This window comes from Oryx dammah, unplaced genomic scaffold (assembly GCF_014754425.2).
Source record: "Oryx dammah isolate SB20612 unplaced genomic scaffold, SCBI_Odam_1.1 HiC_scaffold_29, whole genome shotgun sequence".
NCBI lineage: Eukaryota > Metazoa > Chordata > Mammalia > Artiodactyla > Bovidae > Oryx > Oryx dammah.
This window is the reverse complement of record NW_024070213.1, coordinates 33934068-33959535: the sequence shown is the minus strand read 5'-3', so window position 1 is coordinate 33959535 and position 25468 is coordinate 33934068. Positions and strand designations below refer to the sequence as shown.

Genomic DNA, 25468 nt, shown 5'->3' with positions numbered 1-25468 from the left:
TATCTTAGGGAACTTTTTTTTGTTTCAGCACATTGAGATTGCATCACTTCTTTTCACAGCTGTATCACATTTCACAGAAGTATGTCTATGATTTTTATATTGTTCCTATTTTTTGCTACCACATACAAGGTAGAAATGATGACTCTTGTATATAAGAGCTTGCAAACATATGAAAAAATAGTTGCTTCATTGATTTTGCAGTGTTCTAGGTAGTTAAGAGTACAGCAGCAAGACAAGAGTCCCTGTCCTCTTGAAACTTACATTTTTTTTCCCCAAGCTTTATTAAGATATAATTGACATATAACATCATGTAAATTTCAAAGTATACAATGTAATGTTTTGACATACGTATGTAAATATTATGAAATGATTACCAATATAAGATTACTTAATACATCCATCACTTCACATAATTACCACTTTGTATGAGTACACATGTGTTGAGAACACACACATACATACACACACATCACACATCACATTTTCTTTATCCCTTCATCTGTAGATTGACAGCACTGAGGTTGTTTTCAGTCTTGACTTGTGAATGACATCTCACTGCGCATGAAGGTGCAGATATCCCCGAAGAGAGCGATTTAATTTCATGATGCTTGCATTCTGTCTGGGGAGGGGAGGTGAAGAAAAAAGTATAATTTTAGATTGCTTGGAAGGTACAGAAACCAAGAAAGGAGTCAGTGAGAAATGTAGGGTAGGGTGTAATGGTGATGCTATTTCGTATAGGTTGAGTAAAGAACTAAAGTTTGAGAAGAGACCTGATTGAAATGACATTCTAGGCAGGAGAAACTATTGCAAAGACCCATAGTTGGGACTGACCTTGGTGGTTAGAATCTAAGTGAGCAAAGTAGAAAATGAAAGATAAAGCATGAAGTGGAGCATGGTGAGGGTGGAGGGGTGGGCCGAAGGATTGGGGGAGAGAAGTAGGAGCCGATTCATAGTCACGTTGGCTATGGTGAAATGCCTGGATTTTATTCTGAGTGTGGGCGAGTTGTACACAGAAGAGTGACATGATCTGATTTACATCTTTAAATGGTTACTGGAAGATTCACTGTAAGGAAGCAAGAGTAGAAGTAGGAGTACCAGTTAGGAGGTGTCTTTAAGTCCTATCCTTTTGCCATTGCATCTCTCCTTCTGCTTTAGAAAACAAAGGCATGTGTCTCATCCATTCTAAGTCTTACATGCTTCATTGCCTTAGATCCTTGACTATGAAACTATAGGACAGTTCAAAATACTGATATTGGCAAAGCATTGTTTAATCAAGGCACCAAAGACTTCTTGTTTTTATCTGTCTTGCAAGTAAGTGGTGAAATGTGGCCTTTGAAATATTGAAATATTCTGAATGTCCTATATATTGTAGTGTGGAGTGGTGGAGCTGGTATTAATTTTTCTTTAGTGGCATTGCTTTTTATTGCCAAATGATGATGCAAAAAAAATCCTCTCACAGTATAATCTATTGATAAAATATTCAAGCTTGAAAAGTGATAATATTAATTTTTTAATGAAGAAAGATGAAAAGTATCAATAAAAATATAAATTAGCTTAATATTTTTACATAGACCTTAAAGTTGCCTTTGAAACTTCATATAATTTCAGTTCAGTTCAGTTCAGTCACTCAGTCGTGTCCGACTCTTTGTGACCCCATGAATTTCAGCACACCAGGCCTCCCTGTCCATCACCATCTCCCAGAGTTCACTCAGACTCATGTCCATCGAGTCCGTGATGCCATCCAGCCATCTCATCCTGGGTCGTCCCCTTCTCCTCCTGCCCCCAATCTCTCCCAGCATCAGAGTCTTTTCCAATGAGTCAACTCTTTGCCTGAGGTGGCCAAAGTACTGGAGCTGCAGCTTTAGCATCATTCCTTCCAAAGAAATCCCAGGGTTGATCTCCTTCAGAATGGACTGGTTGGATCTCCTTGCAGTCCAAGGGACCCTCAAGAGTCTTCTCCAACACCACACTTCAAAAGCATCAATTCTTCAGCGCTCAGCCTTCTTCACAGTCCAACTCTCACATCCATACATGACCACTGGAAAAACCATAGCCTTGACTAGACAGACCTTAGTCGGCAAAGTAATGTCTCTGCTCTTGAATATACTATCTAGGTTGGTCATAATTTTTCTTCCAAGGAGTAAGCGTCTTTTAATTTCATGGCTGCAGTCACCATCTGCAGTGATTTTGGAGCCCCCCAAAATAAAGTCTAACACTGTTTCTACTGTTTCCCCATCTATTTCCCATGAAGTGATGGGACCGGATGCCATGATCTTCGTTTTCTGAATGTTGAGCTTTAAGCCAACTTTTCCACTCTCCTCTTTCATTTTCATCAAGAAGCTTTTTAGCTCCTCTTGACTTTCTGCCATAAGGGTGGTGTCATCTACATATCTGAGGTTCTTGGTATCTCTCCCGGCAATCTTGATTCCAGCTTGTGTTTCTTCCAGTCCAGCGTTTCTCATGATGTACTCTGCATAGAAGTTAAATAAGCAGGGTGACAATATACAGCCTTGAAGTACTCCTTTTCCTATTTGGAACCAGTCTGTTGTTCCATGTCCAGTTCCAACTGTTGCTTCCTGACCTGCATACAGATTTCTCAAGAGGCAGGTCAGGTGGTCTGGTATTCCCATCTCTTTCAGAATTTTCCACAGTTTATTGTAATCCACACAGTCAAAGGCTTTGGCATAGTCAATAAAGCAGAAATCAATGTTTTTCTGGAACTCTCTTGCTTTTTCGATGATCCAGCGGATGTTGGCAATTTGATCTCTGGTTCCTCTGCCTTTTCTAAAACCAGCTTGAACATCAGAGAGTTCACGGTTCACGTATTGCTGAAATCTGGCTTGGAGAATTTATATAATTTAATTCATATAATTTAAATTAGTGTTATTCACTGCAAAAACTAGGAAATTGTATAAGACTAACATAAAGGTTATAACTCCTGGTGCACTGTTAAAAGACCCATCACTGCTTTTAATCAATATGTTTTCTTCAGAAACCATTGTACTTCATGAAGTAGCAGAAGACATTGATTAGATTATAAGGAAAAACTCCCTTATAGATTAATGAATGTACAGATTAACTCCAAATACTTTAATTTGAATTGATTTTACTTGAATACTTTGAGACCGATACCCAAGTAGCCCTAGGCATGGAAGTATAAAGAATGAGTTAAAAAGGGACCCTATCGCTCATTTCTCTGTGTATATCCTATTTTAATTTAGGAGCACCATATTCACAAAGAGGCCTTGGTTGCTTAAAATTTGAGTCCTAGCTTCTATCGAACATTCAGTGTTGACCCTAAAATATAAATGGTGTTAAGTTCAAGACATTAAATAATTGCATCTTTTAAAACGTGTGGGGAAATGGAATTGACTCATACCTGGCTTATAATTAAAAAAGAGCTTATCATGATGATGCATATTAACACATTTATTTGTAGAGAAACATGAAGTCAAACTGTCCCTGATATAAAGTAAGTATGGTATGGCTAGTTGGTTTAACTTCGAAGGCTGGGTTTTGTTAATTAGAGAAATAGACCTGTTTTAATACTCTGAAAAAGCAAAATCTACAGTTTTAAATTTACAGTTTTGATCAATTTAAAATCAAAACAAGTGGTAAGATAAATTTTTTTCAATAATATTATTTTGACTTTCCCATTTCCAGTCATACTGGCCTTAAAACATTTTAGATCAACCTTTCTGCTGCAAACAATAAATAATGCTGACTAAAATATATATGTATAGATCAAAACTATCATCTTAAAAGCACCTAAGAGCTGATAAGATAGTAAGAAATTATCAGGCAAAAACCTAAATTAAGGTAGGAACCAAAGAAGCACTAAAACTCTTTTTCATGAGAGCATTTGCAGTTCAGTTCAGTCGCTCAGTCGTGTCCAACTCTTTGAAACCCCATGGACTGCAGAACGCCAGCCCTCCCTGTCCATCACCAACTCCCAGAACCTACTCAAACTCATGTCCATTGCGTTGGTGATGCCATCCAACCAGCTCATCCTCTGTCCTCCCCTTCTCCTTCTGCTTTCAATCTTTCCCAGCATCAGGGTCTTTTCAAATGAGTCAGTTCTTCACATCAGGTGGCTAAAGTGTTGGAGTTTCAGCTTCAGCATCAGTCCTTCCAGTGGATATTCAGGACTGATTTCTGGATATCCTTGCAGTCCAAGGGACTCTCAGGAGTCTTCTCCAACACCACAGTTCAAAAGCATCAATTCTTTGGCACTCAGCTTTCTTAACAGCCCAACTCTCACATCCATACATGACTACTGAAAAAATCATAGCTTTGACTAGTTGGACCTTTGTTGGCAAAGTAATGTCTCTGCTTTTTAATATGCTATCTAGGTTGGTCCTAACTTTCCTTCCAAGGAGCAATCGTCTTTTAATTTCATGGCTGCAGTCACCATCTACAGTGATTTTGGAGGCCAAAAAAATAAAGTATCTCAGTGTTTCCACTGTTTCCCCATCTATTTGCCATAAAGTGATGGGACCAGATGCCATGATCTTAGTTTTCTGAATGTTGAGTTTTAAGCCAACTTTTTTTTTGTAGAAGTGGTTAAATCTTGAATTTCTGGTCTTAATAGCCACAATGGAAGCCAAAAAAAGTGGAACGATGTCTTCAGTGTGCTGAAAGTAAATAACTGACAAGTTAGAATTCTGTATCACCTTTCAAAACAAAGGTGAAATAAAAATGTTTTCTCAGGGAATTTTCCTGATAGCCTAGTAGTTAGGACGCTCTGCTTTCACCATCATGGGCCTGGGTTCGATCTCTGGTTGGGGAAGAACTAAGATCCTGAAAGTCACAGAGCAGTGAAGCCAAAACAAAAAGCATTTTCTCATGCAAAAATTGTGTTTTCCACCTGCAAACCAGATTATATATGTAAAGGTGTAAAACAGTAATCCTAATAATGACATGTGGATTTAAAAAATAAATGGAAATACATGACAACAAACAACCCATAATAGTCATTAGTTGATAAATAAACAAAATGTGTATATCCATCTTGTAATACCATGGAATATTTTTCAGCCATAAAACAGAAGTTTTATGGTACATGCTGATACACGTTGTAGCGTGGAAGAAGCTTGAAAATGTTCTGAGTGAATAAAGCTGATTACAGAAGACCATACATTGTATGATTCCAGTTACATGAAATATAGAGAAAGTAACTGGTGGTATCATAGATCTGGGATGTTGTGAGGAAATGTGTGTGGTGGGGAGCTGTGAATGTGTATGGGGCTTCTTTGGGGGAAGTGATGAATATGTTCCAAAATTGATTATGGTGGTGGTTGCACAACTCTGAATGTGCTAAAAACCATTAAACTGTATACTTTAAATGGGTGAAATGTATGGCCTATAAGTTTTATCTCAGTAAAACTATTATTAAAAGATATATGACAACAGTATTTGGGTTGGGGAAGGATTATTTAAGATGTTCTAAAGACCTTGTACTGTTTGGTAGTATGATATATATATATATACACACACACACATATATATATATATTAGATATATAGGTTGACTTTCTAAGATAGGCAATACAATGATATACAGTACATAGATAACTTCCAAACTAGTAGAGGGAGAGTAGTACACTAACAAAGAAATAATCAATTGAAGATACCAAGAAAGAATACAAAAGGAGAAAAAAATTAAATCCAATCATAATCTTTTTACAAACACTATCTTAAGAATAAAAATACAGAAAGGTTGGAAGTAAGGTGATGGGAAAAGACATGCTATGCAAATATGAGAAAAACAAAAGCCAGTATATTAATATTAGACATGATAGACTTTAAGACTAAAAACACTTCTAGAATTAAAGAGGGTCATTTTATAATGATAAAAATTTGGTTAGCCAAGAAAATATAATTTTAAATTTGTATATACCTAATTGTGAAGCTTTGAAATATATAATGCACGAATTCAGAGAGCTATCAGGAGAAATAGGAAAGCTCAAAATCATAATGCAAGATTTCTTCTTTAATTAACTGATAGAACAAGCATTAAAAAAAGTAAGGATTTAGAAGATTAGAGCAGCATGATGAATAAATCTAGTGAATAAGACATTTATAACATTGCAGCCAATAACTAGAGAATTTTAGGCACGCATTTTTTTTTTACCAAAACTGACAGTGTTCTGTGGCATAAAACTTCTCAAAATACAAAGAATTGAAACAATTCAGAGCGTGTATTATAACCTTAATGAAATTAAGCTTAAAAATAAAATAAGTACGAACAGAAAGACACAATATGCTAGGAATTTTAAAAAATTCTGACATGGGTCAAGAAAATATAGTGGAAATATAAAATAATTTTAACTCAATAATAAGAAAATTACTTCAAAATTTGTGAAAGTGTCTAAAGAGGTACTTAGAGGGAAATATGACACCCTATATACTTACTTTAGAAGATGAAAAATTAAACTAAGCAATCTTTTCAAGAAGCAAGAAAAAGACTAAAACTCAAAGTAAGGAGAAGGAAGGAAATAAGACAAATATAAAAATTAATAAAACAAAACATACAATAGGGAGGATTTATCATCTCGTATCCTTCAAGTCTTCACTCAAATGTTGTCTTCTGCATGAGGCCCGCCCTAAACACTCCATTTAAAATTGTAGTTTGCCTTTTTTGAGGGACCCCTACAGTCTGGAGTCACCTTGCTTTCGTCCATACCACTTTTCATCCTCTAAGATATTTTACAAATTATTTTATAATTTTGTTTATTGTACCACAGTGATACATTGTAGAGTGCAGGGAATATAGCCTGTATTTTATAATAACTATCAATGGTGTATAAGCTTTAAAAATTGTGAATCACTATGTTGTACACCTGAAATATATTAATATTGTGAATCAACTATAATTCAGATTTTTAAATTATTTAAAAATTTTTGGTTATTGTTTTTGTTTTTCTCTCCCCATTTGAATGTAAGCTCATAAGTACATAATTACAAGGAACTTTGTCTGTTTATAGATATATTTCAAATGCCTACCACATGCTAGATTCTCAGTATTTCTTACAATAATTGAATGAAGAAACAGGCTACAATTTATTTCTTTGAAAATATTGATAAAATTAACAATTCTCTGGTAAATTTTATCAAGAACGAATGGCATATATAATCAATACAGGCATTTCTTATTTTATCATGCTTTATTGTACTTCACAGATTCTGCATTTTTTTTACAAATTGAAGGTTTGTGGCAGCCTGTGTCAAGCAAGTCTATTGGTGCCATTTTTTTCCAACAGCATTTGCTCACTTCATGTCTCTGTGTCACATTTTGGTAATTGCAATATTTCAAATCCTCCACCAGCCGAATAATTATGACTTGCTAAAGGCTGTATATTGTCACCCTGCTTATTTAACTTCTATGCAGAGTACATCATGAGAAACGCTGGGCTGGAGGAAGCACCAGCTAGAATCAAGATTGCTGGGAGAAATATTAATAACCTCAGATATGCAGATGACACCACCCTTATGGCAGAAAGTGAAGAAGAACTAAATGGCTTCTTGATGAAAGTGAAAGAGAGTGAAAAAGTTGGCTTAAAGCTTAACATTCAGAAAACGAAGATCATGGCATCCAGTCCCATCACTTCATGGCAAATAGATAGGGAAACAGTGGAAACAGTGGCTGACTTTATTTTTTTGGGCTCCAAAATCACTGCAGATGGTGACTGCAGCCATGAAATTAAAAGACACTTGCTCCTTGGAAGGAAAGTTATGAGTAACTTCGCATATTAAAAAGCAGAGACATCACTTTGCCAACAAAGGTCCATCTAGTCAAGGCTATGGTTTTTCCTGCGGTTATGTATGGTTCATTGGAAGGACTGATGTTGAAGCTGAAACTCTAATACTTTGGCCACCTGATACAGAGAGCTGACTATTTGGAAAGACCTTGTTGCTGGGAAAGATTGAGGGCAGGAGAAGGGGACGACAGAGGGTGAGATGGTTGGATGGCATCACCGACTCAATGGACATGGGTTTGGGTGGACTCTGGAAGTTGGTGATGGACAAGGAGGCCTGGTGTGCTGCAGTTCATGGAGTCTCAAGGAGTCGGACACGACTGAGTGACTGAACTGGAGAAAATCTTAAAAATCTTAAAAAAAAAATACATTATTGATTCCTATCACGTACTAGGATGATGGTCAGCATTTTTTTAGCTATGAAGTATTTTTAAGTTAAGGTGCATACCTTTTTTTAGACAGTGCAGTTGTGCATTTAATAGACTACAGTATGGTATAAACATAACTTTTATATGCACTGGGAAACCTGAATATTTGTGACTTAGAATATTGCAATAGTCACTTTACTGTGATGGCCTGGAACCAAACTTGCAGTATCTTGAGTATGGCTGTTTTAGAAATGAAAAGAGAGACATGAGTTTATCAATAAATGACATAATTTGAAGAGCTTTATATGCCAATAAATTAGAAAATTTAGATGAATTAGACAAATAGAAAAAAAATTCTTAAGCTGTTTCATGAAGAAGTAGAAAACCTGAAAGTCCTATAATCATGTAAGAAATTATATTAGTGGCTTCAGATTTTCCCAGAAAGAAAATCCTAGGTCTGTAAGTCTTTGATAGCTTGTTCTTCATTCAAAGATTAATTATTTCATTTTGTTACAAATTATTCTAGAGCATGGAGAAAGAGGAAACATTCCTCTTTCATTTTAAGTTACCTGGGTAATCTGGGAATAGTATGAGAAAGGAAAATTGAAATTCATTTCACGAACATAAGTGCAAAATTTCTTACTGACAAAATATTAGTACGCTCAACTAGAAGTATATAGAATGATAAAAAATCATGACCCCATTCAGCTTATCTCAGGGAGACAGAACTGGTTTAATGTAAGAAATTAAGTTAATAAAATTAGATTGAGTTAGAAATTCAATTACTGTAACTTAATAGGTTATAGGACTCTTCCTTAGGCTGATAAGCATTATCTGTATTTTAAACAAAAAACTGCCAGAGAAGCAAAATACTGCCATTAACAAATATTGACCATGATAATGATTATGGGAGTGTAAATTGGAATAATTCAATTTCTTTTTTTTTTTTGGAATAATTCAATTTCAACTACATTGAAAATACACATACCCACTAGTTTTACCTCTAGGTGTATATACTAGAGAAACTCCTGTGTGGATACCATGATACATACACTTAAAAGTTTATAGCAGCACTATTCATGATAGTGACAAACTAGAAACCATCCAATATCAATCAGTAGAAGAATGGATAAATAATGAGTTACTAGTCAGCAATGAAAATACCCAGCTGCAGCTATAGCCCCACTTGGATGAATCTTTCAAAGCACAATTTGTATCTAAAGAAGTAAATCACACAGAAGGATAAATATTGTATTATTCTACTTATAGAAAATATCTAGAGTAATTAAGCTCATAAATACAGAAAGTAGGATGGTGATCGAGAGAGGGTGGGTTGTAGGCAGTGATAGGGAGTGGGAGTCAATGTTTTAAGGATACAGAGTTTAGTTTGGGATGAGGAAAAAGTTCTGGAGGTGAATGGTGTTGAGTGTTGTACAGCAGTGTGAATGTATTTAATGCCACTGACGTGCACACTAAAAAATGGTTAAAATGGTAACTTTTTGTTATGTATACTTAATGACAGTAAGTTAATAAATTACAGTTGTATTTATAAAATAGAATTTGATTTATGTAAAATTCAAAAGTAAGAAAACTATATTGTTTAGGAATATATACATATGTAGTAATACTTTTAAGAAAAATAAGAACATCATCACAAAAATTAGTGATTATTATAGAAGTAATTTTTTTGGCAACTCAATATAATTTTTGGCATCTTGTTGTGGAAAGAATTTGAAAAATTGCATGATATAGCTGTAACCTATTTCATTTGCTTTTTAATATAAACTAGATTTCCCATTTTCTGTATCTGTAAAAATTAAAATAGAATCTGTCTGAATCCTTATTTTCTTCATCAATAGCTAACATTTATCCTTGGATTGTGAACTAATCAGGGAAAAGAAAAAACCCAATGGTCTCATCGAAAGATGCATACCTAATAAAATTTTACTGTTTATGTTTTAATATTTACTTACCAAAATTTGTAATATAAAATGTTGCTTTACTCAATTGTACACCAAAATAATTTAAAAATTAACTCAATCCAGAGCAAAATTTATATTGCTTAGAAACTTAGAGTCAAGGAAATTGAAATTTTTATAATATTTCCATATCCTATTTATGATAAGAAAATCAGCAAAAGTTTTTCAAGTGTATTACAGTAGGGTAAGAGTCTGTGAGGTAAGTGGAATGGAAATATGAAATCAAAGAAAAAAGGATTAGAAAACTTTTATTTAAAAAAAATCTTATTCATATTTTTAATTGAAATTGGCCATTAAATCACTATATTATGTAGATCCATTGGGTATATTTTAAATAATGATGGATATAATATTTAAAAGAGTGATGTTACAGTTTTCTTTTGCATGTTTAAACTTGTAGTTAAAAGTTTTCAGTGTCAGCTTAAAAATGTCTGAATGGGTACATAGCTTTTCAAACTTCTTTCAGGGATATGAACAAATAATTTTAAAAGTTACTGATAAACTACATCTGGGGAGGAGAAGCCAGAAAAGAAGTCTAAGAAGTCTTCTTAGAGGGGGAGGAAGCAAAATCAGTATCAACCTGATGGCCTATTGAAGAAAATATTTCAAGATGGAGAAAGAAAACGTTGTCAAATGATGATGACAAAATGAGGGCTGAAAAGTGGCCATTGCCACTGGAAACATGACCATCTTAAGCTTCCATGACAAGAGAGGCTTAAATGGTACAACAGAAATGAAAGCCTGATTGGAATGGAGCATGCAGAAAATGGGGACATAGAAGCAGTGGGCAACTCCCTTTAGGCAGTCTGATATCCCCTGGAGAAGGAAATGACAGTCCACTCCAGATCTATTGCCTGGAAAATCCCATGGACAGAGGAGCCTGGTAGGCTACAGTCCATGGGGTCTCAAAGAGTCGGACACGACTGAGCGACTTCACTTCACTTCATTGGAGCAAAAGAGAGAGCAGGAAGTAAAAGGGAGGGAGAAATCTGTGAATAACTAGAGGTGTTAACTGGGGCTGCCCTGGTGGCTCAGCTGGTAAAGAATCCGCCTGCATTGTGGGAGACCTGGGTTTGATCCCTGTGTTGGGAAGATGCCCTGGAGAAGGGAAAGGCTACCCCCTCCAATATTCTGGCCTGGAAAATTCCATGGATTATATAGTCCATGGTGTTGCTAAGAGGTGGACAAGATTGAGAGGTGTTAATTTCAGGAGCCAAATCTTAAATAGATAGTAAGGGGTAGGATTCAGTGTAAAAGTGAGAGATGCAGCCTTCAGTACCAAAAGGTACATACAGTCCATCCATGGATAACAGGAAGGAAGGCAAAGATAGAGGTAGGTTCAAAGATTTGGTGTGTATTCTTAAAGTTGGGCTTCCCAGGTGGCTCAGATGGTAAAGAATCTACCTGCAATGTAGGAAACCCAGATTCAATCTCTGGGTTGGGAATATCCCCTGGAGAAGGGTACTCCAGTATTCTGACCTGGAGAATTCCATGAACAGAGAAGCCTGGTGGGCTGCTGTCCATAGGGTAGCAAAGAGTCAGACACGACTGAGCAACTAACACTCTTATACTCTTAAAGTTTCTAGTGATGTTCAGAGGTAAGGTCAACACTTGAGAGTAGGAAAGAGAAGAGGATTTTGGAAGTTTGAAGAGTGAGGAGAATGAAATCAGTTCAGTTCAGTTGCTCAGTTGTGTCCCACTCTTTGTGACCCCATGAATCACAGCATGCCAGGCCTCCCTGTCCATCACCAACTCCCGGAGTTCACCCAAACTCATGTGCATCGAGTCAGTGATGCCATCCAGCCATCTCATCTTCTGTCGTCCCCTTCTCCTCCTGCCCCCAATCCGTCCCAGCATCAGGGTCTTTTCCAATGAGTCAACTCTTCGCATGAGGTATACTGGATGGTGCTTAGAGCCGGTTTAAAATTTGTGCTCACAAATTTGAACTCATGTATTTTTCTCTGATAAGGTTCAGCTGCCCCTATGGCTAGCACAGAATAAATGAAGAATTGAGTTTAACTACAACTAGGAATTTGCCAGCTGAACTTCTCAGAGGGAGAGGAACATAGGGGAGGTGGAGATATATGTTAGTGATAATGGTGATGAACTGTGAAATCTCCCTGGGATAAGAAGTGACAGTATGGGAAGAGGGGATTGATGAATGGTGGAAAAGTGACAGGGCTAGTGGGTTGGAGATTCCGATGGTGCATTCTGCAGTAGGTGAGCCAGAAAGAGAAGATGGTCATCCAAGAGTCTGTATATCCCAAGGATTAGCCACACAATTGATTTCTAAATGTAGTTGGTGCTCTTCTCTTTCTATACTCTCCTGTAGGGAAAATGGAGGGGAGGGGGTCATCACCAAGGTAGTTCTCAAATCTGTATTCTGTAATCCTAATCTCTTTGCTGCACCTCAGTTCTTCAATTTCAATGCCTGCAAGCCTTGCCTGGAAGCTCCACCGACATGTTATACTAATTATATATAAATTTCTCTAAACAGTTCCTCTTTCTAATTTGCATCTTCTGGACTACTGTTTTTTCTTTCTGACTCTTCTCTGACTCCTTTCCTCTTCTTGCCTCCAGCTTTAATCATTATCAAGTAAGTTAGCTCATACAATATTTATTGGATCCATCCTCCATCTGCATTTCCGGTATCACGACCTTATAAGTTGTTAATAGTCACAAAAATGATGGTATCTTTATAATTAATCCCCCCCCCAATACCAGGTTAGTTTTCAAGATAATAGCCACAGATCTTCTCAAAAACTTCTTGGGGGTTCCCAGTTCTTTTAGAATAATGTCCAATGTCCATGGCTTAGGCTCTGGCCTTCTTTTCCATTCTGGAGTCCATTGTTTCCTCTTCTTGGGGTCTTTTCCCAGGGCCATTCCAGTCCTCTCCCAACTCTATAGCTTATGCCTGCATTTCCATTCCTAGGGGTATCTTCCCTTCATATCTAAGTATTAAAATCCTTGGGGCACAGACTTACAAACTAGCTGTTCTATACAAATTTTACTTGACCCCAACTTTTGGAAAAATTTCTCCTTACTTGCAAAATAACTATTTATACCTGTTAGTCATTAAAAAATTAATTTTTATAGGCATGTGGCAGTGTTAAATATATTTTTACATATTTTATTTTAATCCTTATAAAAATGAAGTGAGATTTTATTTAACACCACTTAAAAGATGTGAAACCTGGGAATGACAGAATTAAATGGTATATACTTATCAATGTCAATTTTGCCTTTGAATAATTTATATGCTAATTTTCCTACTGTTTCTGTATTTTGTCCTTAAGGCCCTGAGTCAAGGCTTTGCACTTAATAGGCAGTTTTATTTGAATAAATAGAGGACTAGATTCATGGAAGTAAAAGTGCTTTTAAGTAGTTTGTGTACATGTTAATAACCTTTTTAAAAGTTGTGACCTTTATTAAGTCTGGCAGTAAGAAAAAGAAAATCACCAAAGCTGACCGGTTGAAGCAGATACAAGAGGAAGAAGAGAAACGACAAAAAGAGGAAGGTATAAGACACACAGTGGTAACAATTTTCATATGCAGGTAATGCTAACAATAGGTTGGTGTTTCTGTCATCCAATCAATACTTTTTAAAGACAATTTTCAAAATTTTTAATTTTTTGAATTTAATGTTTTTTTTCAGATTTTATTTTATTTTTTTACTTTACAATATTGTATTGGTTTTGCCATACATCAACATGAATCTGCCATGGGTGTACACGTGTTCCCAATCCTGAACCCCTCTCCCACCTCCCTCCCCATTCCATCCCTCTGGGTCATCCCAGTGCATCAGCCCCAAGCATCCTGTTTCCTGCATCGAACCTAGATTGGTGATTCATTTCTTATATGATATTATACATGTTTCAATGCCATTCTCCCAAATCATCCCACCCTCTCCCTCTCCCACAGAGTCCAAAAGACTGTTCTATACATCTGTGTCTCTTTTGCTGTCTCGCATACAGGGTTATCATTACTATCTTTCTAAATTCCATATATATGCGTTAGTATACTGTATTGGTGTTTTTCTTTCTGGCTTACTTCACTCTATATAATCGGCTCCAGTTTCATCCACCTCATTAGAACTGATTCAAATGTATTCTTTTTAATGAATTTAATGTTTTATAATGGGCTTCCCTGGTAGCTCAGTGGTAAAGTATCTTCCTGCAATGCAGAAGACACAGGTTCGATCTCTGGGTCAGAAACATCCCCTGGAGAAGGAAATGGCATCCCACTCCAGTATTCTTGCCTGGGGAATCCCATGGACAGAGGAGCCTGGTGGGCTATAGTCCATGGAGTCACAAAAGAGTCAGACACAACTTAGCAACTAAACAACAGTGTTTTATAGTAGCTGTTTATTTTTTAAAGCATACCCACCAATCACTTTCGGATATATCTTTTTCTAAATATAAATTTATTTATTTTAATTGAAGGTTAATTACTTTACAATATTGTATTGGTTTTGCCATACATCATCATGAATCCGCCACAGGTATACACGTGTTCCCCATCCTGAACCCCCCTCCTGCCTCCCTCCCCGTACCATCCCTCTGGGTCGTTTCAGTGCACCAGCCCCAAGCATCCAGTATCATGCATCAAACCTGGACTGGTGATTTGTTTCATATATGATATTATACATGTTTCAGTGCCATTCTCCCAAATCATCCCACCCTCGCTCTCTCCCACAGAGTCCAAAAGACTGTTCTATACTCAGCCATTAAAAAGAATACATTTGAATCAGATATATCTTGAAGGAGAGTTGCCAGATAAAATACAGGATGCCCAGTTAAATTTCAATTTCAGATAAACAATGGATAATTTGGGATAATTTACCCATGCAATATTTAGTATATACTTGAACCAAAAAAAAAATTCCATTATTTATCTGAAATTCAAATTCATCTGAACATCCTATATTTTTATTTGCTAAATATGGCAATCCTATCTTAAAGTGTTTATATCATTACTTACTTAAATTGGTGCTGATTGTGCAGTAAGAATTCTTAAACTCAAATATGGGAAATATATACTAGCAAGAAACACATAGAGCAGCCTAAGTTCTTACAGTGTAATAATATCTATTTGCCAAATTTAAAGAGGATTTTCATTTGTTAAAGAATGTCAGGTAGAAATTAATAAAAATTTGGTTATTTAGAATACCGAAAAGTGACTTTAAAAATCTGAATAGTTCAGATAGTTGTAGCTTTTCACATGAAGAACATCTGTTGATTCATACTGGGTTTTAAATGTCTGTCCTTAGCTTCCCAGGTGGCTCAGTGGTAAGGAATCTGCCTACCAATGCAGGAGACACAGGTTGAGATCCCCTGGAGGAAGAAATGGCAACCCACTCCGGTATTTTTGCCTGGAAAATCCCCTGGACAGAGGAGCCTGGCAGGGTTACAGTTCATGAGATCGCAAAGAGTCAGACATGACTTAGCAACTGAGCACCACCAGCACATTAGTTTCCAAATTGATTTTTTATTAATAATCATATAAATCCTTTAGGTGACATGATAAGAGTACAGTATCAGGACCTACTGCTTGGCGAATGTTTTATTATTTTGGGTTAAACTCTTATTCTTTAACGTATATTTTGTGTTTTATTTTTTAACAGTGAAAGCAAGAGAAAATTTAAGTAGTTACTTCTGATGGTGTGGATGTCACAAGATTATGGAAATCTGAAGATTTTATTTCTTCTTAATTACCCATGATAGATCTGTCACTTTTCATTTATTAAAATCATTATTAGATTGCTATAAACTTTTTGGGGAAGAGAAATATACTTGTGGGCCAGAAATTTTGAGAGTCATGTTTTTTTTTTTTTCTGAAAGAAATCTGGCAGTTTTATTTCTACCACATGATAAAGGCTGTGACTTAAATCTAGTATTCTACCACCACTATATCTTAAATATTTGAATTCGTTTTAAGTGCTTAAAAACAGACTAAAAAATTTTCTTGCTGTTGTTCTTTAGAAGAAGCACGTGTGAAATATGAAAAAGAAGAAATGGAAAGACTTGAAATACAACGAATTGAGAATGAAAAATTGCAAAAACTTGAAGCAAAAGTAAGTAAACATTAATGATATTATTACTGAAGACAAACTATGTGGCTATCAGATCTATTTTGGAGAAGGAAATGCAGCCCACTCTGGTATTTTTGCCTGGGAGATCCCATGGACAGAGTAGCCTGGTGGGCTACAGTCCATTGGGTCACAAAAAGTCAGTCATGACTTAGAAACTAAAACAACAGCAATCAGATCTATTTGGCCATTTAATATCATCCTCTTCCATAGATACCCATAATATTTAGGCCTGTATGAACTGATTTAACTCATTTGATCCTACCATAAAGTTATGGTGGGTAAATTATTACCCACATTTCACAGATGAGGAAATTGAGGAATATGGACAGATTAAACAGCTAATAAATTTCATAGCCAAGACTTAGATAGAAGTAGTGTTCCTTCAGAGCTCATGCTTATAACCATTAAGTTATTATTCTCAATCTATCTTATGGATAATTAAATATAGGAACCAAAAAATGTTCAAATTCTACCTCTCCTTTTAAAATTTCACTTCTCTTTTTCACCAGATTTCTTCATTATTGAATCAGTAGTTCTGAGACCTTTTAATCTCAGGACAAAGCCTCATTACTATTAAAAAGTGAAGATCCCCAAGAAGTTTTTGTTTAGACAGTTTATATGTATAAATATTTATCATATTAGAAATTAAAACAAATTTCAAGATATTTATTGTATTAATAGAGATTAGACATTGTTAAATGTAAACATGAATTAAAAAGTAAACACATTAAACATACTTAAAGAAAAAAAACAATTGCAGTACTTACTGAGTTATAAAATTATATTAGTTTCAAATGTATGACATAATGATTCAATAGTTGTATGTATTGTGAAATGATCCCACAATAAATATAGTTAACATCTGTTACCACATAAATGTATATTTAAATTAGGGAAATGACTGGCATTGTTTATATCTCTTAAAGCTCTTTAATGTCTGACTTAACAAAAGACAGCTGGATCTCAAATATATGCTGGGTCACTTCAGTCGTGTCCGACTCTGCGACCCTATGGACTGCAGCCTGCCAGACTCCTCTGTTCATGAGATTTCTCTAGGCAGGAATACTGGAGTGGGTTGCCATGCCTTCCTCCAAGAGATCTTCCCAACCCAGGGATCTAACCTGAATCCCATGGGCAGGCAGGTTCTTTACCACGAGTGCCACCTGGGAAGCCCTCCTGGATCTCCTCCTTACTTCATTATTCCATCTGTTACACTGTGTGTTGTTTTGACTGAAGTAAATATAAAGAAAGAAAATTTGGCCTCATATAGATAGTTGGAAAAAGGAGAAATATTGTAACAGCCTTTCAGATGATTGTGGATTCTTGCCTTGCTACTATACTGAAACTCAATAGGTGGTAGCATCTTAATGTGGAATCTGAAACCAAATAAATGAACTTTGTGTACTCTGTTACACTAAATGTTGATCTGTTTTTATACTCTGAATAAATCTTGTATTGACACATGATTTTGCAACATCATGACTTGATAGCTTGGGAAAAAATGGTTCACTGAATTATTTGCTTCCAAATGTTGATGTTTTCTTATAATTCATTATCAAAAAGATCACATGCATTAGTGTCAACTCCAGCCAAACAGGAAAAGGTTTTAAGGATCAGGAAACTGTCAGGCTCCCTAGTAGTGGATACAGGTTTTCTAAAATTCAAACTTTTATTTGAAAGCTTGAATTTTATCAAGGGCAGCAGTGTTTCCTGAAAGTGACATGGTCAGTTCATTCATTTCTGACAGAAGGTCTGCCAAAGTACTCAAACAGTTGCACAGATGTTTATTTCTCAAGATAGCATTGTTCTTTGATATGCAGCAAAAGTGCTCTATGCATTCTTCCCATCTTACCACACAGAATATCGAAGGACATATACTTAAGTTTTTACATTTAATACAATTAATAATTTTTACTTCTTCATCAGGTCATTCTTATGTGAACCTGGCTACTTATCACCCCTCTTTTCTGAAGAATATGACCACTAATAAAGCTTGTGCCTTGATTTGAGCAAAGGCGCCAGCAATTTTACACCATCTTGCAAATGTGTACCCTGCAAAAAGAGCAAATAAAGTCATAGTATTGTCATTAAAATAGATTTGACCTCACTGATCCCGAAGGAATTTGGAGGATCCACCTGGAGGCTGCATATCACACTATATACACCACTGTTTCAGATGAAACCTTTTAGAAATATCAGTTCAGTTCAGTTCAGTTCAGTTGCTCAGTCGTGTCTGACTCTTTGCGACCCCATGAATTGCAGCACGCCAGGCCTCCCTGTCTATCACCAACTTCCGGAGTTCACTCAGACTCACGTCCATCGAGTCTGTGATGCCATCCAGCCATCTCATCCTCTGTCATCCCCTTCTCCTCCTGCCCCCAATCCCTCCCAACATCAAAGTCTTTTCCAATGAGTCAACTCTTCGCATGAGGTGGCCAAAGTACTGGAGTTTCAGCTTTAGCATCATTCCTTCCAAAGAAATCCCAGGGTTGATCTCCTTCAGAATGGACTGATTGGATCTCCTTGCAGTCCAAGGGACCCTCAAGAGTCTTCTCCAACACCACAGTTCAAACGCATCAATTCTTCGGCACTCAGCCTTCTTCACAGTCCAACTCTCACATCCATACATGACCACTGGAAAAACCATAGCCTTGACTAGATGGACCTTAGTCGGCAAAGTAATGTCTCTGCTTTTGAATATGCTATCTAGGTTGGTCATAACTTTCCTTCCAAGGAGTAAGAGTCTTTTAATTTCATGGCTGCAGTCACCATCTGCAGTGATTTTGGAGCCCAAAAAATAAAGTCTGACACTGTTTCCACTGTTTCCCCATCTATTTCCCATGAAGTGATGGGACCAGAGGCCATGATTTTCGTTTTCTGAATGTTGAGGTTTAAGCCAACTTTTTCACTCTCCTCTTTCACTTTCATCAAGAGGCTTTTGAGTTCCTCTTCACTTTCTGCCATAAGGGTGGTGTCATCTGCATATCTGAGGTTCTTGATGTTTCTCCTGGCAATCTTGATTCCAGCTTTTGCTTCTTCCAGTCCAGCGTTTCTCATGATGTACTCTGCATATAAGTTAAATAAGCAGGGTGACAATATATAGCCTTGAAGTACTCCTTTTCCTATTTGGAACCAGTCTATTGTTCCATGTCCAGGTCTAACTGTTGCTTCCTGGCCTGTATACAGATTTCTCAAGAGGCAGGTCAGGTGGTCTGGTATTCCCATTTCTCTCAGAATTTTCCACAGTTTCTTGTGATCCACACAATCAAAGGCTTTGGCATAGTCAATAAAGCAGAAATCAATGTTTTTCTGGAACTTTCTTGCTTTTTCCATAATCCAGAGGATGTTGGCAATTTGATCTCTGGTTCCTCTGCCTTTTCTAAAACCAGCTTGAACATCAGGAAGTTCACGGTTCACGTATTGCTAAAGCCTGGCTTGGAGAATTTTGACCATTACTTTACTAGCGTGTGAGATGAGTGCAATTTGTTTGAGCATTCTTTGGCATTGCCTTCTTTGGGATTGGAATGAAAACTGATCTTTTCCAGTCCTGTGGCCACTGCTGAGTTTTCCAAATTTGCTGGCATATTGAGTGCAACACTTTCACAGCATCATCTTTCAAGATTTGAAATAGCTCAACTGGAATGCCATCACCTCCACTAGCTTTGTTCGTAGTGATGGTTTCTAAGGCCCACTTGACTTCACATTCCAGGATGTCTGGCTCTAGATGAGTGATCACACCATTGTGATTATCCCAGTCATGAAATATCAGTTACATTTAAACGAATTGTAGTATCATCTTGAAATTAAATATTTATCCAGTAAATTTTAGATGCTACTTACGAAATACAAAGCTGAAATTAAAAAAAGATCAATGTATCTATCCCCATGAAACAGGATCTAGAAAGGAGAAATGAAGAGCTTGAAGAACTTTATTTATTAGAAACATGTTTTCCTGAAGCAGAGAAATTGAAACGAGATAATAGATTTCTTTCCCAGGTAGGACTGATTTTATTTTTTTAGCTAACACTTTTATACCATAAGAGGGAGTTATAATCCGATATCCATCTTAATAACAGGAAACTTTAAATGTGTCTATAAAAAATTTAATCTGACAGATCTCTCTCATTTGCTTGTAGCAAATTAAATTCATATAGCTTTTAAGAAATCTATTTGTCAATAAGATCTTTGACATTTTTATATCCTTTGACTCTGATTTAATTTTGGGGAATTTATATTGAGGAAATTATCCTAAATTAAAATATAAAAAGTTTGACCCCGAGGCAGTCGAGTGTTGTTGAAAACTGCAGCTTTGGAAACAATATCAGTGGTTAAAAAGGAAAAACTGTAGTAATATGGCAAAGATTATAGTATAACTTAAAGCAAAAAAATTGTAATCACAATATGATTGGGCTTCTCTGGTGGTTCAGATGGTAAAGAATCTGCCTGCAATGTGGGAGACCTAGGTTCAATCCCTGGGTCAGAAAGATCCCTTGGAAAAGGAAATGGCAACCCACTCCAGTATTTTTGCCTGAAGAATTCCACACAGAGGAGCCTGGTGAGCTTCAGTCCATGGGGTCGCAAAGAGTCGTACATGACTGAACAAGTCTCACACACACACACACACACACACACACACACAAACAATACGATTACAAATGTAGAGTTTGCATAGATTACACAATGAATGAATGACATATGAAAATGACATGACGATTAATAGTTAGTAATAATTTGAGAAATATAAATTAACCCAAATGTTAAACTTGTGTAAAGACAGGAGCTATATGATTAGCAAGGAAAGCAAAACAAAATTATCTCATAAACACTGTTTTAAAAGTAAAATGACAATAGATATAATTTCTATTTATTTGAATTATTGGAGCTTATAAGTTATATTGATGAAGAGATATTTGGGTATTTTAGACACATCTTCAAGTAACTAAAATCATAATATGTTTTCGCCTGAATTGGAAAACTAGGTTATAAGTTCATACCTCAAAAAAGAAGTAATTTAATCTTTGGTTGAATTTTCATCAGTGAGAACTTGCAAGCATTTCTGTTCCACAGTGGAAACACTACATTCAATGTGATGGGAGTCCTGATCCTTCAATAGCCCAAGAAATTAATACTTTTATTACCTTGTGGAAAGAGGAAACCAATGAGACTTTAGAGGAAGTGATTGAGAAGAGTAAACTAGTGCTAAATGTAAGTATTTATGCATTATTCTGTGATTTTAAATTATGTAAATTATAAATAGTCTGATATTGACTCCCAAAATAGAAAAAATTATTGCATTTGCCAGTTAGTAACACTACTTCTTTCTTGGTTAGGAAGAAAAATATTTGCTCGTGTTTTTATTTTATTTTTTATTTTTACCACTCCTAAAAACCTCTCACCAGCTTAGGTAAGATCAGCCTAACAAATCTGAAACATTAACTGTGAAATGTGAAATGTGAAAGTGAAAGTGATGTCACTCAGTTGTGTCCGACTCTTTGTGACCCCATGGACTATAGCCTACCACGCTCCTCCATCCATGGGATTTTCCAGGCAAGAGTACTGGAGTGGGTTGCCATTTCCTTCTCCAGGGAGTCTTCCCAACCCAGGGATAGAACCCAGGTCTCCCGCGTTGTAGGCAGATGCTTTACCATCTGAGCTACCAGGAAGTCCAAAACTGTAACATTAACTGTAAGTGTATCCAATTCCAGAAAAAAATCAAGTTGCACCCATTTTTGTAGATAACAAGTGTAAAAGTGTATGATTTTATCTTCAGCCAGAATTATCCACTTTTCAGTGATTCATTACACATATTTTTTTTAATGTTAACTATAAGCCAAGCACCTCTTTTAAGCACTACAAGTACAAAGATGAATAAGAATATCCTACTTTCTATTTCTACAAATAGGATGGATAGGTTAACCTGAGGCACTACCAACTTACCATGCACTTAAAAATGCCAGGAAAAAAAGTTGTGACATTTAAATCCATTGCCTAGCTCAAAGGAAAGTAAAGGAAAAATCTTGGAGTCCGTAAGACAGTTCAGAAAAGTGGACAAGTGTCAAAGTCAGTGGCTTCCTAGAAAGTGTCTATTTGTTAATCTTTTGTGGCTTATCGTTGGTTTAAAGGAGCATCAGGAGGCAAGCCTAAGGTACAAGCAAGGTAGCAAGTGATATCAGAGACCCTTTTATGGCTGAGAGCCTCACAAAGGTAATGTGGATAATAGATGAAAACCTACACTGTGAAGGGTGATGATATGCACTTGATTGGCTCATATTTAGCTTGATGAAGGCAAAACAATAATGTCTCTACCAAGAATTCTTAATAATGAGCGGGTTAGTAGTTAGATTGGAAGAATTTATCAGAATGCAGCACAGTGAAGAGATGAAAAATTATCAAGGAGTAGTTAACAGACATGTATGATGGAACAAAAAGGACTAAAGGTATATTGACAAGGAGTACCAGAAGGAGATGTAGAATAAAGAAGAGACAATATTCATCAGACTGACAATTTCCCAGAATCCTCAGAAACCCAACAAATCCCAAGTTAGGATAAACAGAAAGGAATCCACACTTAGATACACCAATGTAGCAATGGAAACTTTGGCTATCTGATACGAAGAGCTGACTCATTGGGAAAGACCCTGATGCTAGGAAAGATTAAAGGCAAAAAGAGAAGAGGATGGCAGAGGATGAAATGGTTAGGTAATTTCACTGACTCAATGGACACGCACTTGAGCAAACTCTGGGAGATAGTGAAGGACTGAGGAGCCTGGCGTGCTGCAGTCCATGGAGTTGCAAAGAGTTGAACATGACTTAGCAACTGAACAACACCAACACAAAGAATTCACCCCTCTTGGTCCTTTTATTCTCTAATGCTTTTTGTTTCATTTCCTTACCATGTTGCAGTTCTTATCACTGTGGTTTACTTCTCCATGTGCCTATAGAGTGGAATAACTCCAGACTGTTAAGGTCATAATATGTTTGCCTAATTTAATCTGGAAAACAAGCTTATGAGATTCATTTTATTTTTTTATTTTTTATTTTTTTTTTTGAGATTCATTTTACACACGAAGAAACAGATAGTGACTTGCTTATGGTCCCCTACAAGACCTTAGATGAGCCTTACTCTGACTTTCCAAAGATTCCAAAGAGCCTCCCATGAGGGGTTTGGCTGCTAACAGAGTCCTCACAGAGTGTTCTTTCATATCCTCTCTCCCGACTGAGGCTTCCATGACATGATGCTGGTCCAGGAATCTGCTGCTCTTTAAATAGCAGAGGCAGCAGGAAGTAGTACTAGAGTTCACCAGTGATGAGCTGGGTATGACATCTTCCTGTTACAAATGTGGGGTATAGAGGCAGAAATAATAAATAGTAGGGAAGATGAGAAAAGGATAAGTAAAATAAAACAGGAGACAGACAAGGAGAGTAATCAATAACAGCAGGAAACTAAAGCAAGAAGTCACAAGATGAACGGAAAGAACTGGATAGCAGTAATCCCATGGTAGGGCTTCCCAAGTGGCTCAGTGGTAAAGAATCCACCTGCCAATGCAGGAGACTTAAGAGATGTGGGTTTGATCCTTGGGTCAGGAAGATGCCCTGGAGTAGGAAATGGCAACCCACTCCAATATTCTTGCCTGGAGAACCATGGACAGAGGGGCCTGCTGGGGAGCAAACTCTGGGAGTTTGCTACAGTCCATGGGGTGCAAAGAGTAGGATGCAACTGAGCACTATCCCACAGTAAACATCAAGTTCCAAATTATCAAATTTATTTGTATGGCAAATTCTTATGTAAGCCTTACTATGGCAGACATTCTCAGCCTGGTTTAAGTTACTCATGCTGCTGTGAGTAACTCCAATAACCCTGTGAGGTAGGCACCATCATCCCCATTTTTCAAATGAAGAAAGCGAGATTCAGATGTTAAATAACTTGTCCCAGATCATGCCACTGGTAAGAGAGTGAGGATGAAGCCCAGGTTTCTGGCTTGATCCCACACTACCCAGCACAACTATGCTCTCTCTCTTACTTTAGAAAATTTCTATATATTATCTATGTCAGTTTTCAAAATTAAATTCTACTCTGCCTGGAGAATCCCAGGGACAGGGGAGCCTGGTAGGCTGCCGTCTATGGGGTCGCACAGAGTCGGACACGACTGAAGTGACTTAGCAGCAGCAGATTCTTTATATGCTGTACTGCTTTTCAGCTGAGTTTACTCAGTCATTGCTTTCATGCTTCACAGCACATCAAAAGGTCATTCTGATTACAGTAAAAAAAATCCTATTCCATTACATATGATTATTTCCTAAAATAAAGCTGGTGCTTCTTCTGTAGGAAAAAAATTACATTCTGCTATTTATTTGTTGTTCCTTGATCATACTGTGCCTTAATTTTTCCCAACACTGAATGTCTCTCCACTTGCTTGTATGATTTCTGAGAAGTTGGATATAATTCTTAACTTTGTTCTTCTAAAGGTAAGGTGTTTTTTCCCTTGGGCTGCTTTCAGGAATTTTTCTTTATTTTTTATTTTCTGTCCTTTGAAAATGATATGCAAACAGGTTTCTGGGGCATTTATCTTACTTAGTATTCTCTGAGATTCCTCAATCTTGGTTTGGTGTCTGACATTAGTTTGAGGGAAATTCTCAGCCATTTTTATTTCAAATATTTCTTCTGTTTCTTTCCTTCTTTTCCTCCTGGTATTTCCATTATGTGTGTGCCACATTTATTTTAAGTTGTTCCAAACTCCTTGGTTATTCTCTACTGGCTTTTTTCAGTCTTTGTTCTCTTTGCTTTTTGGTTTTTGAGGATTCTCTTGATAAATACTCTCAGAGATACCTTCCTCAGCTGTGTCCAGTTGAGGAATAAGCCCATCAAATGTATTCTTTGTTTCTGATGAAATGACCTCTAGCATTTCTTTTTGGTTCTTTCTTGGGATTTCCTTCTTTCAGTTTTACATCACCCATCTAATTCTTGCATGCTGTCTACTTTATCCATTAGAACCTATAGCACATTAATCACAGGTGTTTTAAATTCCTGTTCTAATCTTCATATCCCACCATGTCTGTCTGGTTCTACCATGTATGGTTCTGATGCTTGCTTTGTCTTTTCAATTTGTTGTTTTTGCCTTTTGGTATACCTTGTAATTTTTTCTTGATAGCCAGATATGATGGACTGGGTAAAAGAACTGTTGTAAATAAGCCTTGTGTAATGTGGTAGTGAGGTGGGAAGGAAGAGTTCTGTAGTCTTGTGATTAGGTCTCAGTCTTTAAGTAATCCTATGTCT

General features: G+C 36.6%; 1 protein-coding gene across 1 annotated transcript in view; it reads left to right on the top strand.

Annotated features, from left to right (window-relative positions):
• The first annotated feature begins 13324 nt into the window (after positions 1-13324).
• DNAI7 (dynein axonemal intermediate chain 7) overlaps positions 13325-25468 on the top strand; it is a 73450-nt gene continuing 61306 nt past the window's right edge. The window contains exons 1-4 of the mRNA XM_040234588.1: positions 13325-13621; positions 16085-16176; positions 20089-20190; positions 21262-21399. Coding sequence (XP_040090522.1) covers positions 13498-13621; positions 16085-16176; positions 20089-20190; positions 21262-21399 — 456 coding nt within the window. The 5' untranslated portion in view covers positions 13325-13497. The remainder of the gene's footprint in view (positions 13622-16084; positions 16177-20088; positions 20191-21261; positions 21400-25468) is intronic.